The following is a 20000-nucleotide window of genomic DNA, read 5'->3' as shown; positions in this document are numbered from 1 at the left end:
GAAATCATTTTCATTTTCTCTCTTATTCTGGTGGTTCATTATATATTTCTGATATGTCTCTTTGAGTTTATTTAAAGAATAAAGTAGACGATACTAAAAGCAAGCAATCAACGTGCTTTGAATTAATACTGGCACCAAATAGAGTTGGTATTAATGATGGTTACAAAAGCCTTGGTATGGGGTATGGGGAAATAGTGGGCACTTCAGTCGAGGTATTGAAGGTCTGGAGGAACAAAAACGTTGTGAAGCCCTGACGTTGATGAAGGGTTGTAGAGCATCATTAATTTAGTTAGAAAATTCTGCATTAACTTGTTTCTGATCACAGTAAAGATACAGTTCGTAATTTTGTACGTGATTTGTCCAGTCGTAACTTCGAATTATTCACTTCAAGATGAAGTTTCGGCATTTCTTAATTTATTTATTTTTTCTTTTTTATAAGAGAAATCTCTTCACTCTGTATTTCCCTTTACCTTCTCTGACTTCCTAATGAGCGCCATATTCTTTGATAGCTTGAATTTTAAGTCAATGGACCCCTGTGTGGGCTGGGTCCATATTACTAGGGTTCATCTTCTGAATAATAATAATAATAAGAATAATAATATACATAATAATAATTTGAGATGGATAATGTGTATTTCATACTATATCATAAAGGACTTGCCGTGAAGTAGAATTCATAATATGTTTTCATTCTTTAAAATGGTATTAATAGACATGACCGCATCATGAAATGAACAATTTACTTAAGATGAACAATTTAATTAAATAACAATATGCTTGAAAATTCATTCATAACTAATCATGTACTTGAAAGTGAACATTTTTCCTAACCAAAAATGTATTTGTCAATATATGAACAATGATCTTAGATATTCCGCAAGACCCAGACTGTAGAAAAATTAGCATATACGTAAAACCTGGATTGATAAATTTAGATATGGTTTATTGAGGTAGGCTTTAGTTGCGTTGTGACAGCCGATACTGTGGTCTTGAGATTACATTGTAGGTGATATTAACCCAAGTGTTTGATGTAATCATGGCTCACCGTTATTAGTATTTTTCTTTCATTTTTTAAAAGTATCCTGATTTTCGTGAAGGGAATGGCAAAATATTAATCATACATAACCTTTTTTTTTTTTTTTCTTCCCCCTTCTTCTCTCTCTCTCTCTCTCTCTCTCTCTCTCTCTCTCTCTCTCTCTCTCTCTCTCTCTCATACTACTTTTGTGCTTCAGCACCACTGTAGATTCTCCGTTGATTAAGATTCTAAGTGAACAAGTAAAAAATGCGCCGAAGTTTCATTGGCGCAATTGAGTTTCCTGTACAGCCGTTACAGCCTATAATCAAGGCCACCGAAAGTAGATGTATCTTTCGGTAGTCTCGGTATAATGCTGTATGAGCCGCAGCCCATGAATCTTTAACCACGGCCCGGTGGTGGCCTATCCTATATCGTTTTCAGATGCACGATTATGGCTAACTTTAACCTTAAATAAAATAAAAAAACTACTGAGGCTAGAGGGCTGCAATTTGGTGTGTTTGATGATCGGAGGGTGGATGATCAACATAGTAATTTGCAGCCCTCTAGCCTCAGGAGTTTTTAAAATCTGAGGGCGGACGGAAAAAAGTGCGGACGGACAGACAAAGCCTGCACAATAGTTTTCTTTTACAGAAAACTGAAAAGTCCCGTCTGCCAGTCTTTTATGCGAGCATTCCCCGCCAAAGCAGATAAAGCGTGAAAAACAAAGATGCCTCCAGCTTCTCCAGAGCCTATGTTGACACGAAACTCAATGATGACCGCTTGAACAAGAGAGCGAGTGAGAAATTATAGGAGGTGTTGATGAGAAGAGTTAATAGATGCCTCTTTCCCCTTGAATGTACCCAACTTGAATGTACTCCTCTCTCTCTCTCTCTCTCTCTCTCTCTCTCTCCACTTCCCTTGCCATTTTTGTGCTTAGATAACTCTTTAGTCAATACGATTACCGCTCATTAGCACCTCTGATGATATGGGATTCCTTCGGCCTGTGCAACTTCGCGATGTGACCGACACTTCTTGCCTGGAAAAAAACCGTTTCTCTCTCTCTCTCTCTCTCTCTCTCTCTCTCTCTCTCTCTCTCTCTCTCTCTCTCTCTCTCTCCGCTTCCCTTGCCATTTTTGTGCTTAGATAACTCTTTAGTCAATACGATTACCGCTCATTAGCCCCTCTGATGATATGGGATTCCTTCGGCCCGTGCAGCTTCGCGATGTGACCGACACTTCTTGCATGGAAAAAAGCCGTTCTCTCTCTCTCTCTCTCTCTCTCTCTCTCTCTCTCTCTCTCTCTCTCTCTCTCTCTCTCTCTCGTGACATTGGTACCAGTACTACTCACCTGTGGGACTTGATTGTAAGTCAACTGTTGTGAGTTGCAGCAAGGGACAAGAGGGAAGCGATGACAGACGCGATGGGTCAGTATTCCGTCATGTCGTAACGAGAGAACCTCAAAGATACCTCGAATGTTGTCTTTGCTGATTATCAGAAGTAATTATTCCCTGTTCCTTGTCAATAACAGGAGACATTGCAAATGCCCATTTATTTGTGAAACAGTGCTATACAATTGGGTTTAACAGGGTTTCCCTAAAATTTTGTCACACCCACTATGGATGAAAATGAATTTTCATAACGGATGGTTTTCATATCTTTAAAAAGGTCATAGTTTTTTTTTAGTTTTCTGTAAAAGAAAACTATTGTGTCGGCTTTGTCTATCCGTCCGCCCTCACATCTTAAAAACTACTGATGCTAGAGGGCTTCAAATTGGCACGTTGATCATCCACCCTCCAGTCATCAAACATAACAAATTGCAGCCCTCTAGCCTCAGTAGTTTTTATTCTATTTAAGGGTAAAGTTAGCCATAATCGTGCATCTGGCAACGATATAGGACATGCCACCACTAGGCCATGGTTAAAGATTCATGGGCCTTGGATCATACAGCATTATACCAAGACCACTGAAAGATAGGCTATTTTCGGTGGTCTTGATTATACTCTGTACAGAAAACTCGATTGCCCTGAAGAAACTCCGGCGCATTTTGTAATTTTTTTTATTGAAATTACTTACGTTTTATATCTATTTATTTAGTTAATTACATATGTAGTTGACAAACCATTTCATTGCGTGAATATAAAGAAATGGTTCATACCTCCGTGTCGGTACTCGGACACTTTCAAATACACACAAACACGTTTGATTGTGCCATAAGTTGATCGAACTTAATTTAGGACCAAAAAATAGCCTTCAACTCAGATTCGGCTCCAAGGGGACCACCGGTTCATCTTTGCCCTAATTTTTCGGCTTTCTTTTCTTTCAAGAATACTACAGTACTTTCCAAACAGCTCGCAAAATCTGTTTTAATGTTTACCGACGACTCCACGACCGCGTAGGTACACATCAAGCTTCGTGGGAACTCTGAATACAAGTCAACGTGTTTCGGCGGTACTTTATCACTTTCTCAACAAACGCAGGCTACTCTCTTGCTCCTCCATCTTTTAAAATCCTTTTAGTCTGTCGCATTTCAAGATCGGGTCTTTCGACGCTATTCTTCTTGGGTCTGTTCTTTCCGTTGTCAAACTAGGTGGGCCTTTGTTCTGCCCATCTCGATTCTCTCATCTTTAAAGAAAGTGTTTTACCTCTTCCAAGGGTATTATGTTTTTAGCGCTGGTTGTTCGTTTGTGGAAAGGATTGCTGGATTGCTGTTGAACGGAGTTTAGTGTTCCGTAGGGAGATAGATTAGATTTTAGCGCATGTTCAAGGGTGGATCTGGAGCAAAGATTGATCGCTTTGTTGGCCGTTAATTTCACTGGTTCGGTTTCAGTTTCATCATGCTTAATTTTACGTATTTATTTTGCTAACCATAAATACTACAGCGTAAGCCTGAGAAAACATTGCTTGAATTCATTTTAGTTTTCTGTAAAAGAAAGCTATTGTGCCGCCTTTGTCTGCGTCCGAACTTTTTTCTGACCGTTGTTTTTCTCTCCGCCCTCATATCTTAAAAACTACAGAGGCTAGAGGGCTGCAAATTGTTATTTTGATCATCCACCCTCCTCCAATCATCAAACATACCAAATTGCAGCCCTATAGCCTCAGTAATTTTTATTTTATTTAAGATTAAGGTTAAGCATAACCGTGCTTCTGGCAACGATATTGGATAGGCCACTACAGGGCCGTGGTTAAAGTTTCATGGGCCGCGGCTCATGCACCCATGTACCGAGACCACCGAAAAATAGATCTATTTTCGGTGGCCTTGATTATACGCCATAGCGGCTGTACAGAAAACTTGATTGCGCCGAAGAAACTTCGCCACAATTGTTACTTGCGTATTTTTAGTAAACCAAATAAAGTCATAAATACTTTGCATAAGAATAGACATCAGTTAATCGTAAGCTAATTTTTAAAAATAGAAACAGTAGCCATTTGATTTTCCCAGAGCGTGCACGCGAGTTCGCTTCGGATTCGAACGGGATCACGTGGAGTTGATGTTTCAATTGTCTCCGATACGTAATCACTGGTTGGACCGCAGCGGTGGGTAGGAAAAACTTTGGGGCGGAGGGAGCGATAATGCATCTCATAATGACTTTTTATTGATTATGGCAACAACGTTGGTTTTTCTTCCTTTAGCTGTGATGTCACGGCCCCGCACGTATACCCTCACGGCAAGTCAACAGAATGAGTCACGTTTTTGCGGAAGTTCCCAGAATGACTGTCGATAGGTTTTTTTGGCATTGTTGGTAATTTTATGGAAATAATTGTTGTTGGATCGTGTGCTTACTTAAAGAGTGTATTGTGTAAGGGCGGTATTTTTGTAAAGAATTTTCAAATTGTACACACATATATATAATATATATATATATATATATATATATATATATATATATATATATATATTTTTTCAAATACATAAAAACGTGGAAAAATAAAGGCTTTATAGCATTTTACACCATTTTGGCATTTTTATGGGCACTGTTTTAACAAAATATTTCAATAAAATATATATTATGTATGTATGTACATATATATATATATATATATATATATATATATATATATATATATATATATATATATATATATTATGTCTTCAAAACCACTTTCTTGAGAGAGCCCATTTTATTTGTTCTTCTCTGCCACAACTTGAACCTAATAGTTGCCAGGTCTGCTACTGTTTTCCCATTCATAGACTCTAAACTTTGCGCTCTTATGACTTGCTTATCCATTCCCATTAGTTTTCCCTCACCACATCGTAAAATGCATTTTTTTCAGACTTCTCGCCAAGTCAGGCCTTTTTAGTTCACTAATACTCTGCATACAAACGTGCTGAACAGTTTCCTCTGTTTTCCCTCATTTGCTTTAAAAGAAACAAGACCTCGCTTCCTCGGAGAAAAGTTGGCGCGGCAATTCGTTCATACAATTAAATTATTCCCTCAGTAAACGTACTTAATTATGTTCTGCGGCTCCACCGGAGTATGTTCTGATCCGCTTCTTTTCTTATTTTGCTGTCATCTATAACTTTTACGCCCAGAGACAGACCTTTGTCAAAATAACATGATTTCTTTTTCTATCCGTTCTAAAATTGAGGTCTCAGTCATCCTGTCTTTCATTTGCAAGTGCTTGCAAACTCTCGCTAATCACTGTAATTTCAATCAAGAAAAACAAAGACCTGAGGAACTTTATAAATGCATCTCTCTCTCTCTCTCTCTCTCTCTCTCTCTCTCTCTCTCTCTCTCTCTCTCTCTCTCTCTCTCTCTCTCTCTCTCTTATGTCGAGTGACTCAAAATATGTTTGCTCAGTACTGACGTCTATTTTTGCTTCTAAGCAAAATAGATGTCTAGAACACTAGCGGATCCAGAAAAATACCATCATGGGGGGCCAATTTTTCCATATATATATATATATACATACATATATATATATATATATATATATATATATATATACATACATACATACATACATATATACATATATACATACATATATATTACATATATATATATATATATATATATATATCAATATATATATATATTATATGATATATTTCTCAATTTTATTTTTATAATTTTTATTTTTCTCCCATCTTTATATTTCTCATTATTATCAAAATCTTCAGTATTATTATTTTGTCATTATTTCCCATGGGAGGGGCACGTGCCCAGGTGCCCTCCCCCCCTCGATCCGCTAGTGGTCTAGAGCAACAAAGTCCGAAACGGTAAAGTGCCTTTAACAAATACAAAATATCAAGAATTACGTCGAAGTCAGCGATTAATTTGTTAGATCCATCAGCATGAACCCTTACTCACACAAGCACATATATTTGCGTACGTTTAGAACACTCTTGCTGTCTGAATGTTAAGACCCTTCCACTCCAATACCTCCTCCACTTGAACTATCAATTGCTCTTTCTTCCAAACGCCTCCTATTTTTATTCAGTCCATTCACCAGTCTATAGATCTCCATTCTCTCCACATGACCAAGCCATCTCAAAGTGCTCTAATCTGTGGTAACTTATGCAAATTTTTCACCACTTTTTTATCGCCTCATTCCTCGCCCTTTCAACTCATTTTACTTGAAATTTTAAGTAAGAATTTTCTCTTAACAATTTCTACTATTTTTCTTCCACATTTTGCATCCAGACTTCTCTTCCGTAACGAAGAGTTGGCTAAATAATCCCCGTATGCGGTGCAGTTTTTGCCTCCGTTCCGTTACGTCTGTTGTTTCATCTATTCTGTTGTTCAGCTCTTATCTTACCGTCATTTGTTTGATTAACTCACAAACACGTACATGAATCAATCACTTCCATTCTCCCACAATCCATATCAACATTCAGTGCCTTATGTTCCTAGATTCTTTTACCCTTACAACACTATGTTTTCTCGCATTTAAGTAATTATCCCCTGGAAACACTTCCTATAAACGTAAACGATTTCAGACTTTTCAAAGGTTTCTGCAGCTTCTGATCCTAATTAACAGTGTATCACCAAACATTAACCGCACCACGTTCTATCGAGGTGAAAAGCTCGTGCAGTATTTGTTAGGCATTTGACGCACTCTTGGTGTATCATCTGCATGGGTTTATGCAGTGATTATGTAAAATTTTCATGTGCATGGGTTTAGTTATTTATTCGGAAGTTTAAAGATGAATGTGTTAATCATTTATCCAGCATTTTAAGGATGAAATGTGGTAAAATTGTCTTGATTGTTATCTGGAACCACGCCACCTTTACAGAAACGGTTATTTTATTCTATAAAATTGAGGTTTGGTCTTCTTTTGTTGCCAATAAATATAAAGTATTAATGGTGGCATTTATATCCGTATGGCTGGTAGGTAACAGTTACTGTATTAGTATAAGTACTGCAGTTGTATTTGTCATTGTGCTTAAGGTTATTATTTTAGTTGGCAAACTTGTTGTTACGTAGCGTTTACTCTGTGATTATTTTTCTTGTTTGTTGACGTTGGAGGCTGTACGTCTGTATGTATGTGTGCATACAAATGGCTGGTAGATAAATTGATGAAAACATGATAATGAGGCACCTTACCTTTACACTCTTCGCTGTTAAGGGAACATAGATTAGAAAAATAAGAGAATACGTGTCTTAAAACGGTGATGCTGCTTAAGAACAGAAAAGTCCAACTCTAGGCGAGAATATAATTCTATACAGCTAGTGTCAAATCGTGTCTCTTCCCTCGTGGCTAAGCAACTCGTTCAGCGCTGAATGGCCACATAGGTCCCAGCGCTTGGCCTTTGGACTAAATCCCATAATTTATTTTATGTATTCTCTTTCCTCCGTAGGGGGGTAGTGCCGTCAGTGCACCTCACGCGATGCACTGTAGGGATTACTAAAAGTTATTTGCAATGTCCCTTCGGTCCCTAACGGCAACCCCTTTGATTCCTTTTACTGTGCCTCCTTTAATATTCTCTTTCTTCATCTTACTTTCCACCCTCTCTTAACAGTTGTTGCACATTACAGCTGTGTGGTTTTCCTCCTGTTACACCTTTCAAACCTTTTACTGTCAATTTCCATTTCAGCGCTGAATGACCCCATAGATCCCAGTGCTCGGCCTTTGGCCTAAATTCTATATTCAACTCAACTATATTCTATCTATTCTATCTTTCCCTTCCTTTGCTTTTTAGTGTCGTCGGGCCTGGGCTATAAAAGGGCAGTAGGTGGTCCGTCTTATTAGCCCTTGCACATAGAAAAGTGTAGGTTCACTCTGAGTCACACTCCATCAAAACATATCAAAATCTAGTTTGTTATTATTTTAAATAGATTCATATTTCTGGAGTGATGATATCAAGGATTGTCAATTGACATGTTTCTGTTATTGCATAGTGCTATTATTTTGATTGGATTCATATATCCGAAGGTATGATATCAAGGATTGTCAATTGACATGTTGCTGTTTTGCATAGTGATATTTTTGAATGGATTTATATTTCTGAAGTATGATATCAAGGATTATCAATTGACGTGTTGCTGTTATTGCATAGTGCTATTTTTTAATGGATTCATATTTCTGAAGGGATGATATCAAGGGTTATTAGTTGACATGTTGCTGTTATTGCATGGTGCTATTTTTTTAATGGATTCAAATTTCTGAGAGTAAGATATCAAGGATTGTCAGTTGACATGTTGCTGTTATTGCATAGTGCTATTTTTTTAATGGATTTATGTTTCTGAAGGGATGATATCAAGGATTGTCAGTTAACGTGTTGCTATTATTGCATAGTGCTATTTTTTTAATTGATTTATATTTCTGAAGGGATGATATCAAAGATTATCAATTGACATGTTGCTGTTATTGCATAGTGCTATTTTTTTTAATGGATTCATATTTCTAAAGGGAAGATATCAAGGATTGTCAATTTCTGTTATTACATAGGCCAAGATATCAAGGACTGTCAATTGACGTGTTGCTGTTATTGTCAAATTGACGACATGTTGCTGTTATTGCATAGTGCTATTTTTTAATGGATTTATATTTCTGAAGGGATGATATCAAGGATTGTCAATTGACGTGTTGCTGTTATTGCATACTTCTTGATTATATTCGGGTAATCAAAGTAATCGAAAACTCACACTGCTTTATATCGTTTATTGATATTTATAAAGTGAGTTGATGCAGGCAGCATTAATTCACTGAAAATTTTACCGTGAAGGGAAAGGAAATACTGTTTAATTGTGATTGTTAAATGATTATTACCGTGAAAACACTAGACAAGTTGATTGTTTTTTTTTTTCTTTTCATCTAGAGATCGCAGGTCGTCATAATTTTATTGGTAGATATAAGATGGAATTTTTGAAGCTGGGGATAATTTAAGGTTTTCACAACACTAAATTGTGTAGGGATTCTAAGGTAATGTGGCAATGGGTGTTAAGTGACACTGGAAAGCGTTGTAGTAATTTGGAAAGGTCTCGAGAAGTATGAGTGACAGAATTTTCATTTACTTTAGGCCTAAGCTAACACTGAACATCAAGATATAAATCGTCGCATGTGACCTTAACTTAATTTCTTATTTTAGTATTTCATTCTGTGCGCTTGGAATTCTTGAGTAAGCCTAAGCGCTGTCGTCAGTTGCTGGCGACCTCATTCGGATGTCGGGTCGTAAGTCGAGATTCAACCTCAGGTCAGGTCGTACCAAGAGGTCGTGTCGAACCGGATAAGCATCCTGAAGGTGATCCTGCGTCCGAATGGGGTCGGCGTCCCTGATGTCCGCGGGGTCAGGCGACGAATCGTGATGGTAGTGTCTGTGGAAGGGCAAGGGGGGCAGCACAGGTAGTAGCGGGGGCAGGAGGTGCGGGTACGATATGGGCAGAAGCGGAGGCCCAAGTCGGGCGTCTCCGTAGAGAGGAGGTCGCGGCAGAGCGGGCGTGAAGAAGCTGCTTTGGTGCGCCGGTGGTGGAAGGCCCCCTGTGGTCAGGGGCGTGAAGGCTGACTTGGCACTGCCGAGACTCGGTTTGGGCGGCGATAGCGCCCTGGTGGGGTGCTCCGAGAGTCGGGGAATGACGCTGGCGTTTGACGGGCGTCTCAGCGCCTCGCCCACCGACAAAAAATGCTCGATGGCCCTCAGCAGGTCGCCCCCGCAGCCCGAGAGAACGAGCTCTAGAACGCCCCGGCGTTCCCCGGGGAATATCTTCATCAGGACGTCAATGCCCTCGATGTCAGTTCCGGGCAGGTCGTCCCTCCTCTTGGTGCCTTTGGAGTCCCCTTGGCTTGGGCTTGGGCATCTCAGAGAATCCTCCCGCGTCTGGTGGGTCTCTCGAGCGAGGGACGTCGAAGCGTTCTCCCTTTCGGAGGCCGCGGAATTAGTCTCCGGGGCACCACCACCACCACTACCGCCACCACAGGAAGATGAAGATGACGACGACGACGAAGACGATGACGCCGGAGGTCCTTCTGAAACCGGCTCCTGGCGCGCCGCAGTGATGCTCGTTTGCGCCGGAACCTGCGATGTGGCGGGTGCGGAGAAATGCGACGAAGTATGCGCCAAGCCTGGAGGTGGGGCCTGTAAGGGTGCTTGCGGAGAGGCGTGGCTCGGGAGGCGGGGAGGAGTTTGGGCGTGGTGAAGATGAGGAGGCGTGGCTCTCGATGTGGAGGTCGGGGACATCGCTGGGGAAGCGGCCAATCGTCCCGGGGACACAACGTTCACGTCGCTGGACACCTCGTCGTCGGCGATTGCGACCTCGATATCTGCGAATGAAATAAATTACATCAAATTCTTGCGAAATTTATACAAAGAAAACAAAATGGGTAAAACATGATTTGAAAGTCCTGTATACACATGATAACGATTTGTAGCTTGTAATTGGATTCGTAGTTATTGGCAATTTTTTCTCCAATATCTTCTGCACAGCAACACGTTATAGTGCATTTTTAATATTTGTATAAAAAAAAGCATAATAAAACATTATAGTTGTTTTACAGTATTGTATGCACAAAAAGACGGTAGAAATTTGCCCACTAGTAAAGAGTAAGTCTCCGAATGAATTTTTTTACTCCCATTTTCATTCGGTGTATGCACATTCACGTTGAGTATATACATACGTTACACCGTGTATACTTTACAGCATATATATATATATATATATATATATATATATATATATATATATATATATATATATATATATATATATATATATATATATATATATATATATATATATATATATATATGAGTGTCTGTGCATAGAAGAAATAAAATTTTTATTGTGCCTTTACGCTATATTAATTTTTATATTTTACCCATATTTTGAGTTGCTACTTTAACTATAGATGAGTTACAAAAGTGCGAGTCTACTGACGATAAGGAGCCAGGATCCACATAGCGCATATATATATATATATATATATATATATATATATATATATATATATACATACACACACACACACACACACACACACACACACACACACACAAACATTAGGCTGTAAATGCCGTCTAATAGCAAATTCACTCTACCTCGGAATAACATACACCGAAGGAGAATTTCCAAGCGATAAGCGATCCATCACCGGGAGGACTCGAACCACCGAATGGTTGGAGAACGACGGCTTTTCAGTGACACTACTCATATCACTTATCAGTTACCATTCGGTGTATGTTGAGTGATTCTGATATTAAACGACATTTTTAGCTTAATGTTTACGAATGTAAAAAAAATTTCACGTTGTGTGGGACGAAAATTCATACACACACTCACACACATACATATGTGTGTATGTATATATGCATATATTATATATATATATATATATGTGTGTGTGTGTGCTCATGATGAACAGCACATCTCAGAATAGTTTAAATAAACCTAACCTAGCGTAGATTTTGATATGAATGCTCTATATGGATTCATTTTGTCAAGAACAAACTACGGAATTTGTAATTTTTCCTTGAACCAAAAATTTATCAGCAAAAGTTTTCCTTATAGTTGTAGATGGGATCACCGTATGTAAAAATGCAATCATGGATTTATACCTTAAAAGAGTGAGTTAATCTGTTAAGTAATTTTAACAGTTAGTTTTCGGTCAAGCCACGACTCCACATTTCACGAATTCATTGCGTACAAGTGGAAAAATTTAGACCAGATAACGAGAAACATCATAAGTATTTTTTTCGTTTGTAGTTGTTTTCTATACACATATATGTGTGCGTGTGTGTGTGTGTATATATACTGTATATGTGTGCGTTGTGTTTAATAGCTAAAATGACCTTTTATCTTTTCGATTTATTTTTACTGTTAAGCTGAAGGATAATAAGATCATGTACAACTCCTAGAAAACTAAATACTCTCATCCGTGATCCCTCAAGAATATGTCACAAGGTTAGTGACCTGGTTCAAAGCTCTAAATGGGTATGCAGATCCTGACATGATTGCAATTTGCGGTGATGCTACAAATGTATTGCAAGCTAAAAATTCACCTTTCATACCCGTGAAATCTCAATTCTGCAACACAACTTCTGAGAGTATAACAATCCTGTAAACCTAATGAATAGTGATTTTTAAGAGAATGTCAGTCGACAACCAAGACTGCAGAAAGAAGAGTTACAATATTCTGTTACCTGTATTGATATCAGTAAGTGCCAGGAATCTCATGAGCTCCGACCGCTTATCTTCAGGCAACTTTCTTGCACTAGGCATTTTGAAATCTCACATAGGATTACTTGTCCCTTTCACCACATCACTGTGCTTACAAGCAAGAACTTGATCAAGAGAAAGGTCCCAGGTGCTACGTGAAGTACCCTTCCCTATGGAGAATGTAAAAAAATCTGATGTTCTCCCAGCCCCATTTCAAAATCAGCTCACCACTACACAGCAGCTCTACAGCTGCTCCACAACCTCCACCTTCGTTTCTTATTATTGGTAATCATTTGCGAGTTCAATTTGTCATCATGAAACATCTACGGTTCTAAGCTGAAAAAGTCTTTCAAGGCTTGGTCTGCAAAGACTGTAAATGTATTCTTGTTTTGCAAGAGACCTTCGTTTAACCTTAAGTTGTTGACCTCTGAGTTCTCTGTCTTTTTAACTTCATTAGTGGTAGTTGCAGAAAACATCACAGACATTCTTGTAACACACATATCAAGGCATAAATTTGAAAGGGCTAAATTCTCAGAGCAGCCTGACGATGATAATGTTGATATACCGTAGAAAGTTACATATTTGTAGGCGAGTTGCACAGCATTAATCATGTACTGGAACTCCCTGTTCCATATACTTGTGCTATTTATTTGTATGAATTTTGATTATTAGAAACTGAGAAAATGAAAGCAAATAGAGTTATGTTGATGAAAAGAATACTATCCAAAATTAAACTGGCATATCTGAAATCGCTTTGACTTGCGGAAGACCGACTCAAGTTCTTTGGGGAAAGTCAATTTGTAATTTGTGTACGAACTTAGCATCTGTGGTACATTATGAGGAAGAATTAGTAGAAAACAGCGGACATCGAACTCAGACAACGTAAGCTTGCATGATTGGCATCATGGTTACAAGTAGGTTTCTTATCGTCACCATGAAACCAAACTAATGCTCTTCCAATTGTATTGGTTACTGTTGTCCATGATGACATCCTTAGACAAATAACAAGCACACGCCATCACCATCCGGTACGGCGATGTTCATAGGAAACAATTTACTTCACTTTGTTCACTTTGGTTTTATGTACGGCCCTGTACAGGTATGATTCCCTCACCCTCTCTGGCGGGCCCTCGTACGTCTTCAAAATAAGGTGCTTCTTATGTTTTATAATTGCCTTTTAGTGTTTTCTCGTCAGTATCGTAGCTCCTGCAGAATAGGAGAGTCTTTAGTTCTTTTTTTAAATTAGCTTTCTTCTTGTGTGCTCTTCACTTCAGGCGGTATTTTGTTGTGTAGCCTTTGTGCGCAGTGTACAAATGCTCTCTCGCCTGACTTACAATTTGTTCTAGGTTCAAATAGCCTATATGCTTCACTTTCATGTCTGATTACAATGTTCATCTCAGGTCTAAAGAAGCAAAATAAAAATCTTCAAACGATCTCGGACCAGTTCAGTCCTCAGACTAAGAAACAGCAGCAACGCTCTAATCCGAAACATCTTGGAAGAGTTAAGATGAAAAGTGTATCGAAGTTGTCGAAAGTATGGCAAGAGGAGGTTTCTTTATCTTAATATCATACCTGGCTCTCCTTATTCGGCTCTTGTGTGTAAGCAGTGTCCTCGTTCATGCCAGGGACGCTGTGTAACACCAATTTTATGTATCCTTGTTTCTCTATTGCTTAGACCTACGTGTTTTTCATTTTCAATTTAGTTTTGAGTACGAACCGCCATAAATGCCTGTAGTATAATAAGAGACGGTCGGAATGGCAAGCTGCTACCGCAAAGACTGTACGTATTGTCGTGGAACTGCGCTACTCACCTCAATGGAATGTGGTGCGGTTAATGTCTGATGATACATCGTTAATTTGGAGTAGTGATCAGAAAACACAGAGGCTTTTGAAAGCATTTGACATCGTTTCTGAGAGGTGTTTCCCTTGCTCTGACCTACTATCCATTTCAGGGACAGCTAGTCATCGTTTTTCTCAAATATCTTTCAAACTAAGTATTTGATCGGAATGCTACTTTGGCATAGTGTACAAGACACCTCCCGCTAATTTTTGGTAATATAGTGCATTTTCAAATGGTTTTAGTTAAGGCGTTTACTCTTGACTTACATGGTGTCGCCAAACTATGCATTCGAACGTCCTTTATCCCCATCCCGTCCCTCCCTCCACCTTCCCCTCCTCATCCCTCCTTCATCCCACTTTCATGGCTTTCCCATCTCCGCCCCCCTTTCGTGTCTATGGGGGATAGTGGACGTTCGATTGCGTAGATTAATCCTGCTTACCCATGTGACTTTGCCTTTAAAAGTCAAGAGTAAACGCCTTAACTAAAACCATTTGACAATGCACTATATTACACTGTGTCAAAGTAATATTTCGATCAAATAATTAGTTTGAAAGATATGTGAGAAAAACGATGACTCGCAGTCCCTGAAATGGATAGTAGGTACCTTCATTTTGCCTACTGACATGGGGGCCGGTGATGAATGAAGCTGGCCCCAGGCTGGACGACGGTAAGTCTGAAATTTGTTACCTGTAGTGCCATTGTCACGTACTGACAGTATATGGATAAGCATTACTTTCTGCTAGATAGTTTATTCCTTATTGAACCAGGAGGACATTAGTTGATATAATTGTAAGTAAAAGATGAAAATACGAAAACACTTGGGTCATTTAATGAATATTAAAAACAAAATTTGAAAACATTACTTAACTTATTCCGATTTTTTTTTTATGTATGTATGGATGCGAGAGTAAATGTGTTTATTGTGTGCATGTGTTCCAGTGTGGAAGTGTGCGCCTTTGTGCAGTTTTTAGTTTAATTTTCACTCATTCGTCATCACACCAAATGAACTATTCGGTTCCAGAGCTTGGCTTCAGGCCTAGACCTGGTATTTTATTCTCATCCTTCGGCCCAGCCCTATATGAGAGCTGAAAGTCAGCTCAGTGATCTGGTTAAACTGCTTTAATAATGATAATAATCCGCCGTATTGTTATGAATAATGTCAACTGCTGTTGGACATGCTCATGTCTTGCTTTGTTTACAAGTTTCCACTAAGATGTGCAATATATTATCTAGAGATATTTCCTCATTTGTTCATCCATATTACTGTGCTTCCTCCTGTACTGATATTTTCTCTGGAGGTTACTAGTACACCAATACTACTGTTACTTTATTATTATTATTATTATTATTATTATTATTATTATTATTATTGTTGTTGTTGTTGTTGTTGTTGTTGAAAAAGAGCCACAGTGTAGTGAATAACTTTTCATCCATTAAAAAATCACAGTAATTCCAGTATCTAGTATTTTGTCAAAGGTGACAAAGAAGTACAAGCGTTCCTCATCAGTTTGACCAAAATACAGTATTCTGCATTTCCAGTGAGATTGTAGTGGATGACATTAGTGGGTATTATTGCTCTGAATCTTTTCCAGTTGCATAATTACCCAATTCTAGCGCGCTGGCTGTCATGGGGTACCGATAATTCCTTTTTTCACCGCGCTAATATATTTTGCACTGTTATCCTTGCATCTTATCGTTACGACTCTCGTACCCCGTCTGAAAAAATGACAGCTACGTAAAATATGATCTATATAGGAATTCCCTGCTTCCGGGACGTTACGTACCGCCATGAAGCTTAGACAGGGTGAGAAAATCTGGACCCGGACTGGTGACGGCAAGTTGAAATTAAGAGTTTATTGCTCTTATACTGCCATTTGATAAAGAAGAGTAATGTTTGGCTGCACTAAACATTGCATTTTTATACAGGGATAGGCCTATATTGTTATAAATGATGAATGATTCGTTATTTGGTTTCCATTTAAGTCTCTGTCAAGACGCAGTTATGAACCACATTTGTTTGTAGTTACATGTGTATATTGAAGGTAGAGAAATTCATACATGTACTGAATATATACATGTATATATATTATATATTTTATGTATATAATAAATATATACTTTATATATATATATATATATATATATATATATATATATATATATATATATATATATATATATATATATATATATATGTGTGTGTGTGTGTGTGTGTGTGTGTGTGTACATATGTAGGTATTCCAAATATGTTTGCTAATTATTTTATACGTATCACACTTTTTATCAAAACCTTAAAGTTGCGGTCGCATCCAACTTGAAAGCTATGACCTGCAATATATTATATATATATATATATATATATATATATATATATATATATATATATATATATATATATATATATATATATATATATTACCCAATTCTCTTATGCTGGCTTTCTTGTGTACTGGTTATATATATATATGTATATATGTCTGTGTATATATATATATATATATATATATATATATATATATATATATATATATATATATATATATATATATATATATATATATATATATATATAATCACAACCATTAAGTTAGAAATAACGTTCAGCATCCAATTCGCTTTGCCTCGGAAATAATACCGAAGGGGAATTGTAACTGATAAGTGGTTCCTCATTTGGCGGATTCGATCCACCGAGTCAGCAACGACTTCCGATTTCTATGACGAGTACTCTACCATTCGGCTGTCACGTGATGTGATATATATATATATATATATATATATATATATATATATGTATATAAATATATATATATATATATATATATATATATATATATATATATATATATATATACATACACATATATATGTATATGTGTAATATTTGTATATGTTATACAGTATGTATATAAGCGAATCCCTCAGGAAAAATGGGATTCGCTTATACACTGTGATTTTTTAACCATATATATACACATATATGTATATATATAATATATATACATATATATATATATATATATATATATATATATATATATATATATATATATATATATATATATTTTAAAGCCAGCTATAAGATGTCAGCTACGTTATTCGTTAACGACAATCCATCGATATTTGTGCGAGTGAACGTTTTCGCTAACCACGTGCGTTTTTTGCTTATCTTCCAGAAAAAAAAAAAACGTCTATTCCAAGGAACAAAGAACAAAGCAGAGCCTTTTCGTTTCGAAAACATTTACGCAATCCTATTTTCGTCTTGAGAGCTCGCAAGACAGTAGCACCCAACATGTCACCGAAAAGAAATGACCTCGCAACCAAACAAAACAGCGTGTGTGAGATGGAGACATTAAGCGCCTTGCATATCAAAGCGAGGAGATGTCATGCAGGATATGACGTCATTAAGTGTTCTCTAGGAGGACGTGACGGTGCAGAAAACAAAATGGATGACGGAAAAGTAGTTATTTCTCAAATGGGGTTTGCGCTCCGGCTGGGGGTACAAGGACCACCCGGGTTGTGTCACGAATTCTTAATTCAGGTCTCCAGGAAGGAGGAAAACGCTGAATATGTTTGTTCGAATCCAAGAGAATATTTATCCGAAGGAGTTGGGGGAGTACTGTGAAAACACGAAAAACGAGAACTAAAAACGTGAATAAATATCACTCTTGGAGCACTCCCTCCCTCACGGAGAGTGAAACAGTGTGTCTATGGACGAGAGAGGATGATGATGATGATGATGAGGGGAGTGAGAGCGCAGTAACAAAACACCCCGGGGGGAAATTCAGACCACCGGGTAAGGCCGCAGATGATCGGTTTAAACTTCATACCCCTCACTTTCTGTCTCTCTCTGCCCTCATCCAGTTGCCCTCTTTTGCCCCTACCCCCTCCTTCCCCCTCCCCCAACCACCACCTTTAAAAGCATCAACTGAGCTACATGACCCAGCTGCCCACAGCAAACAAGCCACTTCCCCTTCCCAAAGCCGTAAGGGGTAGCCTCGGCAGAAGGTTGTTTTTGTATGACATCTTAGTGGGACTTTCTGCTCTAAGGGTGGCGTGGTATAGTCTTGAGTTACCCCCACGGCGATCCATTAGCTAGGTTGGCACAGTGTAAGTGGCGAATATTAAAGAAAAACATGTTGGCGCTACAGTAACGAAACGGGAAGGAGGAGACAATAGAGAGAGAGAGAGAGAGAGAGAGAGAGAGAGAGAGAGAGAGAGAGAGACAATGCAGTGACTAAACAGAAGCTTATCAAGATAACAGAAAACATATGTGCCCGAAGGATTTGTTGAATACTCCTCCAAAAGTAAGATTAGAAGCCTGAATAAATACGTCGAAGAGAAAGGCATCAAGTGATACTCCTCTTTGTGATGTCTGGCGACTTTTCATTCAAGTGTGTCACGTATGCGTGGTATTCCATACTGACTCTTTTCTCTATACTTTAATATACTACATACATGTGTATACATTTTCGATATGTATCAAGTGATGTATCAAAGGAAACTAAATCTCTAATATATATATTCCTTGGCATTGAATTTGAAGATTATGATAAGTAAATAAATGCCTCTCTTGGATGAAGTAAATATGTTCAACTGCAGAGTTTATACCAGAAAGAGATCTATGGAGAGAATAACCTTATGCATCTTATTTGATTCATTAAAGCAATGCGTCTTAGATGCATAGTTTCCTGTTAGATTGCAAAGAACACACACACACACACACACAAACAACCCAAACATTGTAAACTAGAGATATGGCAAATAGAACGTAGGATGCCTTTATGTATTAGTTCTTGCTTGAAAAGGCCTAAGATAAGGCGAAACGGACCATAGCACTGAATGGAAAACACACCACGACTCTGTGCACTTATCCAGAACTTTGGAGAATTATTGAAAACAGAAGTAAAGAAATATAAGAAAGTCTGCATCAAAGAAGTCAATGCCATAAAGACGATCACCTTCAACAAAAATTGTGAAAGAGAGAAATCCTGCCCGAAAAACGTATATACATACACATACATACATACTACATAGGCTATATATAAACTTTGAGGTTTCTAGACGCCTTCCGTTAAATTCCTGTGGTCCTCTTTTGACCTGCTAGGGGCAATAGGTCCTTGTAGTCAAATGATTCTTTTGGACCGCATTCAGGGTCGAAAAGGCATTAGGGCTAACAACCTCATCCCAAATATCGGAAGGGTAACGCCTTCCGATACCATCGCTCTAAGGTCAAAGAGGCTTACGATGAATATATACATATATATATATATATATATATATATATATATATATATATATATATATATATATATATATATATACATATATATATATATACATACATATACATATAAATATAAATATACATATACATATACATATACATATACATATACATCCGTCACGAAAGGGCCACATGTATTGTAACGCCAACCTTTCCGTCAGGTTTACCTTTTTATTTTGAAGCGCGTGTTCGAGTTGAAATTTTCATAGATGTTATTTATCAGTCTTGCATATTATTTATGATGAATGAGAACGAACATGTCATATC

At 37.8% G+C, this 20000-nt stretch overlaps 1 protein-coding gene and 1 long non-coding RNA gene across 3 annotated transcripts in view; one reads left to right on the top strand and one right to left on the bottom strand.

Moving 5' to 3' along the window:
* The window catches only part of LOC136847361 (uncharacterized), a 64671-nt gene that overhangs the window by 24041 nt on the left and 20630 nt on the right, over positions 1-20000 (top strand). The window lies entirely within an intron of this gene.
* The window catches only part of LOC136847358 (doublesex and mab-3 related transcription factor 3, truncated-like), a 37561-nt gene continuing 26668 nt past the window's right edge, over positions 9108-20000 (bottom strand). For both annotated transcript variants that reach the window (XM_067118959.1, XM_067118960.1), the window contains exon 3: positions 9108-10717. In XM_067118959.1, the coding sequence (XP_066975060.1) occupies positions 9585-10717 (1133 nt within the window). In that variant the 3' untranslated portion in view covers positions 9108-9584. The remainder of the gene's footprint in view (positions 10718-20000) is intronic.

The sequence above is a fragment of the Macrobrachium rosenbergii genome, chromosome 16 (assembly GCF_040412425.1).
Source record: "Macrobrachium rosenbergii isolate ZJJX-2024 chromosome 16, ASM4041242v1, whole genome shotgun sequence".
Lineage (NCBI taxonomy): Eukaryota > Metazoa > Arthropoda > Malacostraca > Decapoda > Palaemonidae > Macrobrachium > Macrobrachium rosenbergii.
Note: the sequence above shows the minus strand (reverse complement) of the source record. Positions and strands in the feature narration are given on the sequence as shown.